This window comes from Diprion similis, chromosome 6 (genome assembly GCF_021155765.1).
Source record: "Diprion similis isolate iyDipSimi1 chromosome 6, iyDipSimi1.1, whole genome shotgun sequence".
Classification (NCBI taxonomy): Eukaryota; Metazoa; Arthropoda; class Insecta; order Hymenoptera; family Diprionidae; genus Diprion; species Diprion similis.
Window position 1 is genome coordinate 8,277,518 of NC_060110.1, and position 16,147 is coordinate 8,293,664.

The following is a 16,147-nucleotide window of genomic DNA, read 5'->3' on the forward strand; positions in this document are numbered from 1 at the left end:
GAATTATCAAAGAGAGTCATGAAAAAAACTTACACCTTATTTACAATGAGAAGTAGACCTATATTGATACATCATTACTGCAATAATATTGCTAAATGTTCTACAAACGTAGTACTACCTCGTTATAAGAGTCTTCAATATAGAGGAATTTCTCCTTCGTTCCGCTTAAGTGAGTTTTATAGTTTCCCCCATTCTAGTTGTATATCTGAGGTCTCTCAACTTTGACGCTAACTCCTCGTTACAAGTGAACAAGCGTTCGCGTTGAATCATATATGTTTAGTAGATACTGGAATCATATACATAACTGTGATTCTCTTGTAACGAGCAGTGGTGATGATCATCGAAACACTCTCACATGTGCGATTCCTGAGCCAGGCAATAATGGAGAAACGCTCTGATGACGAATTTCTTGGAATCCTATTCCCTTAACTGACTTAACGCTCTCTTATAACAAAGTAGTACTGTATTGATATGTTTTTGCCTATAATTGACATAATTAAATGCATTAAATACTATTTCCTAACATATAACAAAATATAAAAATCAGTAACGAAAATTTTGCGTCAATGAGATAATTGCTAACATTAATCATTTTTAGTAAATCAGGGGAACAATTCATCACATAGAATTCTTTGAGAAATTGGTGTGAAAGCTCTGTGAGTAAATGTTTTCTAGTAAACTGGATAACAAGAATGACTATATTCTTTAGGTTGTAATTTGCTCCTGGATCCAATCTAAGTATTTTGCAATATCTGTGTAGACAACATATTGTGATAAATCGCATGCCCCTGTGTCTCGATCAAGTAGTGACAGTGACACAACTCCTCGTAGGTGATATCTCTGCTTGTGCGAATCATACAATACAAGTCCTCCACCACTATCGCCATTACAAGGTCCACTACCATCCTTCGACCCTCCACAGAAGGTCCGATTTGAAGTAATTTGTGCAAAATCTGGATTGCTTCTCAAGCAATCCTCCTTAAAAAAGAAAGAAAATGCCAAATGCAATTAACATTTGCTTGCTTTAATCTTAAACTAACAACGATTTAATTCCTTCCAATTTTCAGGCAATTCATAGATCGGCTGTGAGTGTTAATCTCACCACAGATTTATCTTTGGACAAAAATACATACTGATGGTTTAAGTGTTCCTTCACATTCTTTGTTTACTCCCAAATTTACATTAAAAATCAGAGACCAGGGTCAAAAAGCAAAATCTTTCACAAAAATGAAAATTTATGTATTTTACATGCTCATGCAGTAAAAAAATTTGTACAATACATATGTGTTATAGAAAACAATGACGGTTGCTACCTGTGATACAATTGGCACTCTGGCCATCCTAGGTTCTGCTGTGACTGGAGTCCCTAGTTCATCGCGACCCCACCCAACAACAAATCCAGTTTTACCAACAACACTTTCAATCTGGGGAGGCCCGGTCCATAAGCATATTGGTAAAATCAAATTTCCAAATGTGACTGCCTCCATCAGTGTCATAACTGCGAGATCACTATCGAAAAGTGCTCCGCGTCGCCCGTATTCGGAATGCAATGTAAATTCTGATACTTCGTATGTTACCGAGGTTTTTTCAGCCCAATTCCGAAGTCTATACCGTCCAACGACTGCTAATAAAGTACTCGTCGGCAATTCTTGGCCGTTGCCACTTTTCAAGCAGTGAGCAGCTGTAAAAAGAAAAAAAATATGTACATTGGTGGTAGGTAAGTTTTATATCAAGCATATCAATCCGGCATCAAAGTAGCCTAGTTTTATATTTCATTTGTACATCAACTTTGTCAAATATAAAAGAAAAACGGATTCATAATAATAATATTAAAAATATCATTCAATATGAAATATTGATATTTCCGTCTCAGCAGAGTACAAGACTCGTAAGAAATCGAGAATTCATTTCTATCAAATTCTTTGTTTTATTTTTAGATTTCTACCTATTACTAGTTTACGTAGACCAGACCGTTGAAGTTTTTTATATGAAACAATGAAAAAAAAATCTTATTTTAGTTATTTTCTTAAATTGCCGAAATCAAGTGGCTCTCTCGGTCTCTCGGCAAATAGTATGACAATGCTTTTGACATGCCTGTTTTATATAGTTGTCATATTACTGTTTTTATAATGAATAAAAAATGAGAAATTATCTGTTTTTTTGTATGTGATTCACATTGATGCTGAATTGATGTACTGTATATTATAAATTTTATCTCTTATCTCATACAGTCGGAACCATCTCAGAGATTTTCATTATATAAATTGCATAATACATATGAACCTCTAGCAAATAAATTCCACTTTATTTTTATAAGAGATATAGATAAAGTAATTGAAACGGTAATCTAATATAATGTATAAAAATGGTATTTTTAAGTTAAATAACGAAACTGATAATTTCAACTGAAAGTTTCAATACGTATAAGCTTTGTGAATAATTAAACGTAATCAAATGTTATTGATGCAGTTGCCCCATGATTTTAATTTGATCCTACCATCTGGTTGACCATTTTCACTTACCTGTAAGTACATGTTTGTTGCTGATAAGATTTCCGGCACATTGAAATTCCAGTTTGATTCTGGATACAAAAATCGCAACTAACCAGGGCCAGTCTCCAGGCTCTGTTTTTTCCCCTTTCGAAATTAATAAATTTATGTCACTTTTACTTGAACGTCCACAAATATCGTCATCTATTGAATCTCGCGGCAAAATATCAGATGCAATCGGTTTCCATGAAGCCTCTGTCACAGGCACCGTGCTTTCACTAGGTAAAGCTGCCAAAGTTGACGATGTTACTGGCATTGTATTCAAAATTTGCACTTGAACTTGTGGTGGCGGAATTTTCGGATGATCAGGAACTATCCCAGGAGGATATAAAATGTGCTCTAATGTAATCGATGTAACAATTGGTCCAATTGCTGAAACGAAGTTTGTAAATTTGAATGCATTTCATTTTTTCAATATACCTACTATAAAGTATACTTTTGAGGCTCTCAGTTCATGCTGGAAATATTCACATACATTTATTACTAAAAAACTTATTTCAATTAATATATTACCTCGTCTTCCAGAGCAATATTCCTGGTTATTGAACAAAATTCTCGTAAGAAGCGGCAATGGATGTTGTAGTGGAAAATGTAAGCGATAACTCAAGGGCCTGCCTTGTTGTACTGCCTTGACCGCCAAATCCCTTCGCTCTGCTAACTCCAGCTTACCTACGTATTTCTGTAGGATATAAACTCATATTTCATCATAACTGATTGCTAATTCCTTGAAATTATCACAATTCCCAGCCGGTTATCAGAAGTACAATTCTTAAACATGTATCTCCACGAAAACAAGGACTTTCGTGCTCTTTAAAGAATAAATATTGATCAGGTGGATATTTAACACGAGCATGAAAATTATAATCATATCCGACCACTGGTAATGAGTTTTAATTTCAGAAGATGTCTAGTGAAAATAACTTCCATAAATGTGCTACCAGAAAACATCTGATTTCATTACGCATGATAACATCTTACCGTAGGAAGACCTATAGCAATGCTTAATCTCATCATGATATGTAGAGCAATGCCTTTTGGGACATTATGTATCTCTATGTGACCTTCAATGTCTCCAGTGGTCTCATTTCTGACATATCGAAAGACATTCGGACATGGACTATGAATTTGACCAAATCCTATCCTGACGAGGTGGATTAACACTCCCAATGCTACGATCACTAGGTATTTATGGTACATTCTGAAATACTATATCCACAATTTATTGAGTTTCAAATTCACAACTAAATGATTATTTTAATCGTCAGAAGTAAAACTACGGCGTCAATTCTTATACGTTTATACACACATGAGTGGTGGAATTATTTTTATCTCGAGTGATTATCTTGGAACGGGAATATAATCTTTTATAGGACCAGAAAGACCAGAAATTTATAATATTTCGAAAAAAGTTATAGTCAAACTTGATCCAATGAGTTTGTATTTGATCAAGAGACTGTAGCATATACTCTTATGAAAAATTTGATGCAAGAATTTTGTAAAATAAATATAATATCTCATACAAAATCAGAAAATTCTAGATTTCATAATAACAAAAACATTTTGATAGCAACACGAGATGAACATTGACTATAAAAATAAATCGATGAAACTCTTTTCTGTTTTTCCTATACACAAGAATAATGTTTGTCGAAATCATAGTTTGCTACCTCAGGTCTCACCTAGATGCATATTTTTTTTACACTGTCGTGTAATTTTAAAAAAACCTGTTTGAATATAACACGAGCACGCAGTATTTTAACTATAAGTAATGTTTTGCAACAAATTCCACGGTTTCAGGATTTACGTAAACAGCATAATTTTCTCAAAAGTGAAAATTGATCTTTAGTAAAACCTGTTTTCCAAATTCTGATCTCAATAAACTGGCTCACTTAATTCATGATTGTAAGGCTTGACAATTATTAGTATAATATCGAATACTTGCAGACAATATTATTTTACCACGAATCAATCCTGATACTTCATCATTTTCGTCTAATCCAGATTAAACATCATGTACGAAGCGTGATGTGAAGCAGTAATCCGCACAGCTAGCATTTCACTATAATACATTCAGTCCAGCATCGCAATCGCGTTTTTTTCGATTTTCTCTGTGAATCGAAAAGTGAAATCACTGCGTTATTCCGACCGTTGTTCCTTATTTTTTTTTAATGAATTTATTTATTTTTATACTTATTTGAATAATTAAGGTTCACCGTAGATTCAAGATTTCCCGTCGTCGCTGGTCGAATGTACTGCGAAACACTGCAGCTGCACAGCGACATCGACAGGAGGAAAAAGATCGCACGGTTTCGTCTTCCAGCGGAATGTCAAAGGAGGGAATTGTGTCGCACTCTTTTCCGATCTGCATTTTGTGTTTGCATACGTGAACGTCTGCATACGACTAATTCATGCAGATAAGTAAAAATAAAGCGTCCAACCGTATATCCCCCTCAATTGTATATTCTCAAGGATTTTTAATATTGTTGTGTATCTACGCATGAGCAAACGACACAAACACAATGTTGCTTCAATGTGACACCAGAAGATCCCACAATTTGTCATTCTGTTATGTACCAGGGATTTATAAGTGATTATAATGATGTTTACCATTCTCACAAGTTTACCGCTCCGGTTGTTAACGGTCCTGTCGTACAAGGATTTCTCAATTTACACCGGTATCGAGTAACTTTGAAAGTAATACTTACACATTGGTCCAGTCCCCTCGGTATTTTTGGGGGTTCCCCGTTGTATTGCCATAAGAACCTGTCTTACAATTAGATCCGATTGACATATACATATATACAAACTGCAGATCATCTTCTTGTAATCGTATTTCTGGTCGGCGGAGAAGAAAAAGTAAAAAAAATTTGAATTTGAAGATGCAACAATTTATGCCCAAAATTAATTCATATTTTTCGTACGTAAGATGACTGAATAATTATAACAGAGAAAATTTAAAAATTCATTTTTATTGAACGAGCGATCTGACAAAAATCCATTAGGAATATGATACCTTAAAACGTTGTCATTTCATTCTGACAACAAATTCCGGCCCAATGTGAAACGGGTTACCGCATATATATGCTGGTATTCTGAAAACAAATTTGTCGTAAAATATGGAAATTTACATTGAAAAATACGATGGTGGTTTGCAATTCAAGTAGTGCTTGGCATTTACATCTGATTCCTGGATCGTGACGAACCGTGGCGCTTCGAGGTAATCGAGAAATCAGATATAAATATCGAACGCACTATTATTAATAATGCTCCTGTTTCTTTGTATTTCCATTGGGTAGCTAGTCACTATGGTTTAAATTAGAGTTTTTTATGAGCAAAAAATTGGTGTCAAGTCGTCACAGATGAAAATAAATATAGAGAACTCGCATACATCGCGATGTAATATCTGTATTACACTATATATATGTAGGCGAGACCAACAATGGTCGTTGAACGTACTTTCTGTATAACAATATAGTAACATCGGGCGTTGGTAATTTCACCGAAGGCAAAATATTGTAAATGTAGCTCTTCGTTGACGTTGGCGAGTGTTAAATCTGACGCACGTTTCTTAAAAAAAAGTTTAGAAACCGGTCCCCTGACCTTTTTTCTCCTCTGCAAAAGCTACACCTATGTGACCATATCTAAGGGGAATGACACCCAAGTTTGAATACCTATACGTGTACATGTATGTTTATTTCCCGCAGGGACAACCGGTAGGAAATATTTATCGTGTTTGTAGTGACACTTGGTGGATAAAATACATACAAAAAGTGTCACAAAATTTATTGGCGCGTAAAGAAAATTTTACGTACAGAGTAGATGATATTTTGTGATGCACTATTGGTTTTAACATAGGTCGCATTGTCTAAATCATCTATGAGAGCAACGCTAGCTTGTACAAAATTTTCGAAAGCTTTCCTAAAATGAAGAAATAATCGTTCAAAAAATGTATTACCGACTATCTTGCCTGTTTGATTACTTTCCTGTTACACACAAGGTGGTAAAGAAAGAGCAGCAATATTTTTTGAATAATTACGTAGGATTGTTTGAATCGTGAGACTATTGAACGCTTGATAAGTTACAAATTGATATGACAATCCGGCAGGATAATTCGTAACATTATCGGCCCGTGCAGAATACCATTGATTAGAATAATGCGTAAGCTTTCTTTCTGTAATTCAAACTTTCCTAATACCACACTTTCAATATTTCTGCTGAAAATAAGATCCAATTTTTATCTTGCTCTCCTTTCAATATAATTAAATCGAACTTTTACAATCGTGTATGAAATAACCATTCAAAGTGACTCGTGGATAATCGCGCGGTAATGCGCAATCGCCGTCTGCGCAGATGTTACACATTTATACGTTGTGATTTCGGGATGTATAAAAACATAACCTTCAATGTTTGACACCCTGAAATCCTAGATGTTACTCTTCTAAGAAGCAAAGACAAAATCGGTCGTTTTCATAACATTGGATCATTAGCCGTGAAGAGTTTGATATCGAAAGACATCGTACATAATACGCGCCTAAACAGCTAACAATGGATGAAATGGAGTTGGAAAATCCTGGCGAAGAGGAGAAAAATGATAGTGATTTCCTTTTGGACTCTGATGAAGAAGAGGTTAACAATCTTGATAATTCCAACTATAATATGATAGAGGACGAAGCAAATTTCGAAAAAGAAATAGGAATGGATGACGATGATATTGACGACGACAGCGATTCTGATGACGAACAGGCTAACGAAGCAGAAATCAAACTCTTGAATGCTAAGCTGGAAGAAAATCCCTATGATTATTCTAGCCATGTTGCTTTGATAACAAAATTGCAAGAGATGGGCCAGAAATATTCAGATCAACTGAAGAGTGCCAGAGAAGCTATGAGCTCCAAGTATCCTCTTAGCTCTGAACTATGGCTTTCCTGGTTGCGAGACGAAATCAGTTTGGTTAAAACCAGCTCTGAACGAGAGGCGGTCACCGAGTTGTGCGAGCGAGCAGTGAAAGACTATCTTTGTATGTTCCATTCACTTGTTTTATTACACATCTATTATCCTTCACATTTCCTTTTTCTCCTAAATTTTTTACATTATTAGTCGTAAGAGTGCATGGGAAAAAGGCTATTGTTTCGTACATAACGCAGGCAGTGTTCACATTATCCTGCTACAATCAATAGAACTCACAAATTTTTTGATGTGTATTCAAATTATTTTGCTGTTTTATTCCTATTTCCATGCATTTTTAATTATCTTGTAATTTTTCTATTCAAGGGATAAATAAGTGCTTCGATCAAGCTGTAATTGTTGAAAAAATATTTTTTACCGAGATTCTAATGAAATTATAAGAATATATTAAAACTTGTGTATTTCAATTTATTACAGCTGTGGAAGTTTGGTTGGAATATCTTCAGTTCGCTATAGGAAGTTTGGGTACTACTACCGATGCTGCTAAAGATGTTAGAAACTTGTTTGAACGGGGATTGACCTGCGTTGGCTTGCACGTTACCAAAGGCGCGATCATATGGGAAGCATTTAGAGAATTTGAAAATGTGTTAGTCTTAATGGTAAGACTATCATCGAACAGAATAATCAAAATCTATCAATAATTTTAATTTAAATCAAATTGTGTAGCATGATCATTATTTCATAACAAGTCTGAACAATCATTTGTATTTTCAGATCGATGCATCCAACGAGTCGGAGCGCAAAGAACAGATAAATCGCGTTGGTGCTTTATTCAGACGTCAGTTAAGTTGTCCTCTACTTGATATGGAAAAAACATATGAAGAATACGAAGTGTGGCGTGCTGGCGATGGAGCACAAGCAACCCTAGACGACAATGTTGTTTTAACTGGCTACGAACGAGCGTTCGCAAAACTGAACTTGCGTTTACCTTTTGAAGAAAAACTCATCTCAGCTCAAAGTGAGCCTGAATTATTAGATGCCTATAAAGCATATCTACTTTATGAAAAACAACACGGAGATCCAGCACGTGTCAATATACTTTACGAACGAGCCATAGTTGAGCTTAGTTTGGAAGGTTCACTGTGGTTGGAATATATTACATACATGGAAAATAATCTAAAAATTCAATCCATTTTGGAACCACTGTATGAGAGAGCTACTAGAAATGTACCATGGTATGTAGTCATTTGGCAAAAATGGTTAAGAGCCTATGAAAGATGGGATAAACCGTTAACCGAAGTGCAGACATTACTGGAGAAAGGTTTAATGGCTGGTTTCACATCTGCTGAAGAATATCGCAGTATGTGGCTGACTTATCTGGAGTATCTACGTCGCAGGATTGATCTATTCCCGGATGACAGGCAGAAACTTTTGAAAATTATCAGAGAAACATTCAATCGCGCTTGTGAATATTTGGCAAAAGCGTTCGGTTTGGAGGGTGATCCAGGATGTGTGGTATTGCAGTACTGGGCCAGAACCGAAGCAATTCATGCAAATGACATGGAAAAGGCTAGAACTTTGTGGGCTGATATACTCTCTCAGGGACATTCCACAGCTGCTGCCAGCTGGTTGGAATATATTGGTTTGGAAAGGTACTTAACTATTTGATAAGTACTATATTGTATCTCGAAACTCTTTATGGGAAGATCTAGAAGATCTAGAACATCATTTTCTTAGATGCGATTAAAAATAAAAAACCAGCTTAAGCCAAGTATACAACAGTTACTGTATGCAACTTTTTATCAACTGTAATCTAAAATAATCACACTGATTCCATTTTTACTTATGTTCCAGGTGCTACGGAGATACGAAGCATCTTCGTAAATTGTACCAAAAAGCACTGGGATCTGTCAAAGATTGGCCAGAAAGTATAATCAATGCTTGGTTAGATTTTGAGCGGGACGAAGGGACATTGGAACAGTTAGAATCCTGCGAGGCGAAAACAAAAGAAAAATTGGAAAAAGTTGTCGAAGAGCGAAAAAAAGTGCAAGCTGCTGCGTTGCCACATGAAGTTACACCTGCGCCAGCTAAACGGGCAGGTAAAAGAAAACCTGAAGATACAGGTCGATGGAAAAACTTGCATGGATCTCCGAATAAGCAAGGAAAGTTTGAAGCAACTACAAAGCCAAAGTTGAGGGAAAGCGTTCTTAGTGTGGACAGTAAAATAACACCACCACCTGGCTACAAGTCATCCAAAGACGAATCTAGCACCAAGTCGAAACTTGCACCACCACCAGGATATAAGTCAAAGGAAGTTGAAAAGATGGATGAAGATAACTCGCGCACTGTTGATGAGAGAATAACCGTTTTTGTCAGCAACTTGGATTACAATGCAACCGAAGATGAAGTAAGAAATGCCTTAGAACCTGCAGGACCGATCACTCTTTTCAAAATGGTACAAGATTTTAAGGGTCGCAGTAAAGGGTTCTGTTACGTGCAGCTTAGCAGTGCAGTGAGTATTTAATACATTATTGGCACAAGGGATTGACAAAGACCACCTGATTTTTATAAGTGGTGAAAGTAAAATTATTGGTAACAAATTTGCAGTCATAATTTTCCGTTACAGGATAGTGTTGAGCTGGCACTTAAATTAGATAGAACACCAATTAACGGCCGACCCATGTTTGTTTCTCGATGCGATCCTGATAAAACGACCAGAGGACCAGCATTCAAGTATAGCTGTGGATTGGAAAAGAACAAACTTTTTGTAAAAGGTAACATGTTATTGTTAACTCATGTCTTCCCAATTTAGAATTCTTAAAGTCAGCAAATTGTGCTATGAAAAATAATGTCAAGTTGGATACATTTCTTAGAAATCCATTACGTTTCTACTCAAAATGAAAATTGTAGAAAAAGTGGAACAAAAAAATGTTAAGTCGTATTATAAAATATGTTCAGAATGTACTTTTCAACCATTTACTTATGGAACAGGAATTAACTTGACTTCTTTTACCCAAAGGTTTGCCTTTGACGATGACAAAGGAGCAAATTGAAGAACTCTTCGGTGCTCATGGTGTCCTAAAGGAAGTTCGCCTTGTAACGTATCGCAATGGGCACTCTAAAGGTATTGCTTACGTTGATTTTAAAAGCGAAGCTGACGCGAGCAAAGCACTGATAGCTACTGATGGAATGACCATAGAAGACAAAGTAATCAGTGTTGCTGTCAGTCAACCTCCTGAACGCAAAAAGGGGTCGATCAATGACGACGTCAGTCTTATTAAATCTCTTGGCGGGACAACCACAAGCCGAACTGGTTCCAATGCGCCGAAAACTATGCTTTCTATGATACCACGTAGTGTGAAACCTCTTTCCAAAAATGGCGATGCAGGAATATCAGGTAACGTTATTAGCAAGGAACCACTGAGTAATGCAGATTTTAGAAATCTGCTACTTAAAAATAAAAAATAATTTGACGCAATGCGCTGCTGCAGTTATTTGAACCTTTATTGAAGAATAAGATAAAAATCATGGTTGACATGACTTGTTCACACAAGGTAATTCCGATCGTAGTTTACGCACAAATGTAACAAATTTCTTTTGAGGTACACCAAACTCACATGTGTCATGGGCTACTTAGTTAATCTCGGAAGCTATTGACACGCATTTAAAAAAGGGTATAATTTTTAATTTACAGCACATAGGATTTCTTGAGCATTTCATTTTCGCCTGGCAGTAAAGTAAAACGTTAGGGCTGGTACCTATTTAAGGTGAGCTAGAATACATTGACAAACGTCTCATCTTCGCCAATTATTTCTACACATATAAAACTGGACACCTCTCTGTCGGTCTATTCGTATGTTCGCTTATAACTTCAGAACTACCGAACCGATTTTGATTCTTTTTTTCTATGAATAGCCACAACGTCTGCCAGGTTTTAAGCTATATTTCGTTATAAGTTATGACCAGATCAATCATTTTGTAGATATAACGAAATTTTTAAGCCAAATCGAAATGGGATCACACACTTATGTCAACTCTGACTAAACTACAGGCAGAGGAAACTTATGTTCAACACTTTCCGCGATCTCGATGAGCTCTATAAAAAAGTCCACGAAAGCATATGACCACGTTTCATAGTTTTGCCACAAAGAGAATTTAAAAATATTTTCGCGAGCTAGGCTGCAACGGGCTGTTAGTCTATGTCTATAAATATTTAGTATACTTTCAGTATTCTGTTTGTCAGTTTTTTAAAACTTTGTAGTGCTATCCGACAAACTAAAAATTATGCACCAAACGATAAAACATCCATTGCCTAAAATTCTCGTCGATTTTATAATGTTTTCAAGTAAAGGTAGCTCGTTATAAAATGGTGCATGTACTCCGGTAGCAGATATCTCAGTTGGTATTGCAGACTTTAATTTGTGTAGATAGTGAACGTCGATTAATTGTCACTAATTGAAACATCTGCACAATCCCTGAATTCTTCCTGCGGACCACAGCCGGCAGCCTCTGTAACGAAAGAATTCTTTTAGTTTTTATCACTCTCAGAACACTTTTTCTACAGAAAATTGTAACAGTGTGCCTAAGTTGTCATGCTATACACTAATTCCACCTTGTCATAGAAAACAAGTTGCATAAGCATCTGCGTTCGAAATTCGAATGATATGCCATTTTCAATTTACCAATTCCATCGCCACAATCGCCCCAACTATTTCCGGTTACGTATTTCCATTGGAGTACACATTGCTCACAGGTCATATTAGCAGGTAGCTTGTAGTTGAGATCGACAAGGCCTGGTCCATATTGCGGGAAATACCAGGACTTCCCATCTGCTCCAATTAGAATATTTTGATCCAAACATTCGGCCGTCACTTCGACACCCCGTTGTTTCATCGGGCATAAGCGAAACTCGAAGTATCCTTCATGAAACGCTGTTATTTCTACTTTTATCGGAATCATAGTACCAGCACGATATTTCCTCGCTATTACGCCATTGCCGTATTTACCTCCCGTTTCATGTGGCCGAGGCTGAAAGTATCACACAAGAATTGAACCCTTGGGTGAACACTAACTTGATTTTATGACTTTGTGTGTCGTTGGTAATATATATGCTATATGCATGTGTTGTAAGGTGCTTCCCAATTTACCTTACTGCTATTCACACCATTATTTTTATGCAGATGAAAACCCTACCTCTCGCAAATTCCACGCATCTCCACATATTCCACATTCTCCATTGTTCACGTCCCATTGTAAGCTGTAACCGCCACAATTTCCCTCCTGATCGTCGTCATCACGTGGATTGTCAAACCCATATCTCCACATAGACGCTCTGGACGGGGGTTCGACCAGTCTTCCATGTCCCAATACCTCAGAGAGTAAAACATTACCCAATATGAGAAGTTGGAACAGGTAGTAATACATCTTTTTATTTTTTGGAGAATACCTAAAATAATGAAAGATCAAATTACGTAAGCCGTTACATTTCTTGGTAAGTAAAGCGAGCTATGGAAGTGACCGCCATGCCAACTACAAGAAGTTTTCGTCAAAGCGTTTATTCAATCGTTCATCATAGCTTGAAATAGTACGTACAGGTGTCCGATAATGCGATAAGCCAAACCAACACAGTACGTAAGTATTTTCTCTAAACGTTACCACACTTTGTTAACCACATTCTACTAGAGATCTTCTAAATGATCATGTTTTCGTAAGGTAGGTACATGAAGTATCCGCCGCGTTTCATTCGAAATCTTGGATGGATAACATGAAATATCACACGCGATTAACAGTATAACAAAGAACTATCCCGCACACCATAAGTGATAGTAAATGAATGTAGGCAGTAACACTCCCTTGCCAAACTCGCTCAAGGTGTTTTCAGGAAGATCATACAGTATCACTTACTCTACGTCACATTAGATCAGCTACGTACTCTTCGCGTATTCTCTCGATGTATTAGAATAAGATGCACCACGCTTAGAAGATGTCTTAATTATAAAATCTTTTGGCAATCTTAATCGCCGGATTTGTGCGTAAAATGTCAGCGAATCGGAGCAAACTCGATGAAACAACCAGTCTCACTCTTGGAAACACTCAAATGCCACCGAGGCTGATCTGTCTCGTTTTATATGTACATGGGTAGGGGATCAGGACGAGATGTTTTGCACAGTCGGAATTCATCAGAATACAAGGTGTCTTATTTTAAAAAAATCCAGTCAAATATCTCGAAAACCAAAAGTGTGAATGAAAAATGTTTCAGACAAAAGTTGTATGGTTCGAAGGGGGAAAGGAAATGTGAGTGTCAGATTTTCCTTAAGTGGATCCACCAACGTTAGATTAAGGTCAACTTAGTTTTTGTTTTTTTCAATGGAACAGTATATTTTTTCCATCAGCATCTGAAAGAGAATTAAATTCTGCATCAAAAAGTACTTGCATACTTACCACTTAAATTCGACTGGTGGATGACATACAAGCCGGTCGAGTTGCTACGGAAAGTTCTCGTCGTACTTGGGTCCTGAGTTTTGCATGCTAAGCAGGATTCGCAGAGGCGTGCATCTAACAAAGGCCGTGACGTGAACGGTCTCGCTGTGGGCCCCTTTATTTTTTTCTAAATACATATTTACATTTTTTTGAAGTTTTATCTTTAACTTTCTAGATTAATTAATTTTTTTAATTTACTATTTTAATTTTTCAGTTTAAATTGTTATTAATTCAAATATTTTTAACAGGATGATTGTATATTTTATTAGAAACTTTTTGTAAATAAAACGTTATTCGTAAACCGTATTTACGATAGCAAATTACGTACAGTTATAAATCACCGTTGATCTCTTGTTTGAAATTTTCTAACTTCGAGGCGCGACAAGCATTGATAGTTCGGTGATTTGCTATCGTAAATACGGTAAATACGAATAACATTGAACTGAGAAACTAAAAAATTATAAAATTGAAGATGAAACTTGAAAAAAATATAAATAATTATGAAGAAAGGTTTAAATGAGGACACAGCAGAAGCGTCCATGCCAACTTGACGGGCTCGTATGTCATCACCAGTCGAGTTTAGGTGGTCAGTATGCGAGTACTTTTCCATGTAGAATTTAATTCTCTTTCAGATGCCAATGAAAAAAATATGCTGTTCCATTAAAAAAAATAAAAAGACCAAGTTGACCTTAATCTGTCCTTAGCGGGTCCACTTACGAAAAATCTGACACTCTTGTTTTGTTTCCGTTTTTGAACCTTACAACTTTCGTCTGAAACATTTTTCACTCACACTTTCGGTTTCCGAGGTATTGGACTGGATTGATTGAAATGACACACCATGTATAACTTTGTGGCTTTACTGCAAATAATCCCTGTTTCTTTACCAGAAGCGTACGTGTTATTGTAGAATTTCTCTCAGCGCAATCTGAAACCGCCAAAACATCCTGGATGCTCGTGGTATGATAAGTTATTCTCACCACTCCTTGTTTGTTTGACTCATAATTTGAATTACTTCGCGTGATCTCACTGAATCGAACAAACATATCAATAAAGAAGCGATTTTTATGCTCAACTATAACGTGAACTTACGGTGGTCCAGGTCGCGACTACAGACAAAAAGCAACTACTCACTGAACTTTTAACGAAACCTGTTGGAACGTTGTACCCACAAGTTTTTGGGCTGCTGGTTGCGATCGCAGAGTCAATGATGCGCATAATCGTATGGTAGATCACATATGGCAAATCTTGAAAGTAAAATGTCTTCTGATCAGCGGGAAATGTACTTGTATAATATACCTGTAGGTTTTTGGCTGAAATTTCAATATTCAAAATTACAATATATGCACATGTAATATAGACATGAAAAACTAAAATATGGAAAAAAATATAGAAAATATAAACTACATTTTCTGGCTTCACACATCATACTTTACGTAGGAAACCAATTAAGGAATCAAAATAGTTTGAATAAATTCAAATTCTTAATAACAATAAGCGGGCGTATATTCATAGCGTAGGGATAAAAATCTATAACGGCATCTATAAAATCGAAATGTCGAAAAAATCGAAAAGTCAAGAATAAATAGTTTTTATTTCATAAATAAGTGCGTACAGAATATAATTCAGATCAATAATGAGAAAGTGAAAAAATGAAATACATATTGTGACTAATGCGGTATTATTATTTCAGAACTATTTAGAGTGGCATTTAACGAAATTTCACCAAAAAACGGTACTACATATCAAGTCGATTTTCCTCGTAGTACATACATATCAATTGTTATTACTTCTTTCTTGTTTATTGACGAATTGAGTATGATTTGTAATGTGTGTTGTCAATAGTAATACCATACATCAATTATCGTATGAATACAACTAAGGTAAGTGTACCAGTTATTGAAAGGTTTAGACCCAATTATTGACCCTTTCATTTTCAAAAATTATAAATTTACGGCACAAATCGTAAATATATCGATGACTAAAACCAATTGCTAGAGAGATAGCGACAATTAGACATTAGAGACAATACAAATTTATTCTTTGGTAATTTTACAAATAAAGATCACACTGATACAACCAAAATAGGTCAATGATTAGTACAGGGTCAATAACTGGTACACTTACCTTAGTGGCGGGTCCTCCAACCAGTTTTAATGATTTCTTGCGTAAAATAATTTTAAACGACTTTAAGACAAGCAGCAAACGTATCTCAG

The 16,147-nt window shown here is 36.0% G+C and overlaps 3 protein-coding genes across 6 annotated transcripts; 1 reads left to right on the forward strand and 2 right to left on the reverse strand.

The window, feature by feature from the left end:
- Positions 1-665: 665 nt before the first annotated feature.
- Positions 666-5,218, reverse strand: LOC124406831 (serine protease gd-like). 4 transcript variants are annotated; one of them, XM_046882458.1, is made up of 8 exons: positions 5,045-5,218; positions 4,763-4,911; positions 4,509-4,657; positions 3,528-3,755; positions 3,063-3,228; positions 2,523-2,921; positions 1,314-1,681; positions 666-978 (listed from the first exon to the last, which is right to left on the reverse strand). In XM_046882458.1, exons 4-8 carry the CDS (start codon positions 3,744-3,746, stop codon positions 706-708), a joined length of 1,425 nt encoding a protein of 474 aa, XP_046738414.1. In that variant the 5' UTR covers positions 3,747-3,755; positions 4,509-4,657; positions 4,763-4,911; positions 5,045-5,218; the 3' UTR covers positions 666-705. The 4 variants fall into 4 exon arrangements, with proteins under 4 accessions (XP_046738414.1, XP_046738413.1, XP_046738415.1 ...); XM_046882457.1 differs by lacking the exon at positions 5,045-5,218 and having other exon boundaries at positions 4,763-5,012; XM_046882459.1 differs by lacking the exon at positions 5,045-5,218 and having other exon boundaries at positions 3,528-3,761; positions 4,763-5,012.
- Positions 5,219-6,927: 1,709 nt separating this feature from the next.
- Positions 6,928-10,930, forward strand: LOC124406930 (squamous cell carcinoma antigen recognized by T-cells 3-like). The gene is made up of 6 exons (XM_046882615.1): positions 6,928-7,566; positions 7,932-8,113; positions 8,229-9,106; positions 9,309-9,966; positions 10,081-10,228; positions 10,474-10,930. Exons 1-6 carry the CDS (start codon positions 7,095-7,097, stop codon positions 10,920-10,922), a joined length of 2,787 nt encoding a protein of 928 aa, XP_046738571.1. The 5' UTR covers positions 6,928-7,094; the 3' UTR covers positions 10,923-10,930.
- Positions 10,931-11,895: 965 nt separating this feature from the next.
- On the reverse strand, positions 11,896-12,878 carry LOC124406485. Its single transcript, XM_046881911.1, has 3 exons — positions 12,648-12,878; positions 12,137-12,482; positions 11,896-11,963 (listed from the first exon to the last, which is right to left on the reverse strand). Exons 1-3 carry the CDS (start codon positions 12,876-12,878, stop codon positions 11,896-11,898), a joined length of 645 nt encoding a protein of 214 aa, XP_046737867.1.
- Between the last annotated feature and the right edge of the window lie 3,269 nt (positions 12,879-16,147).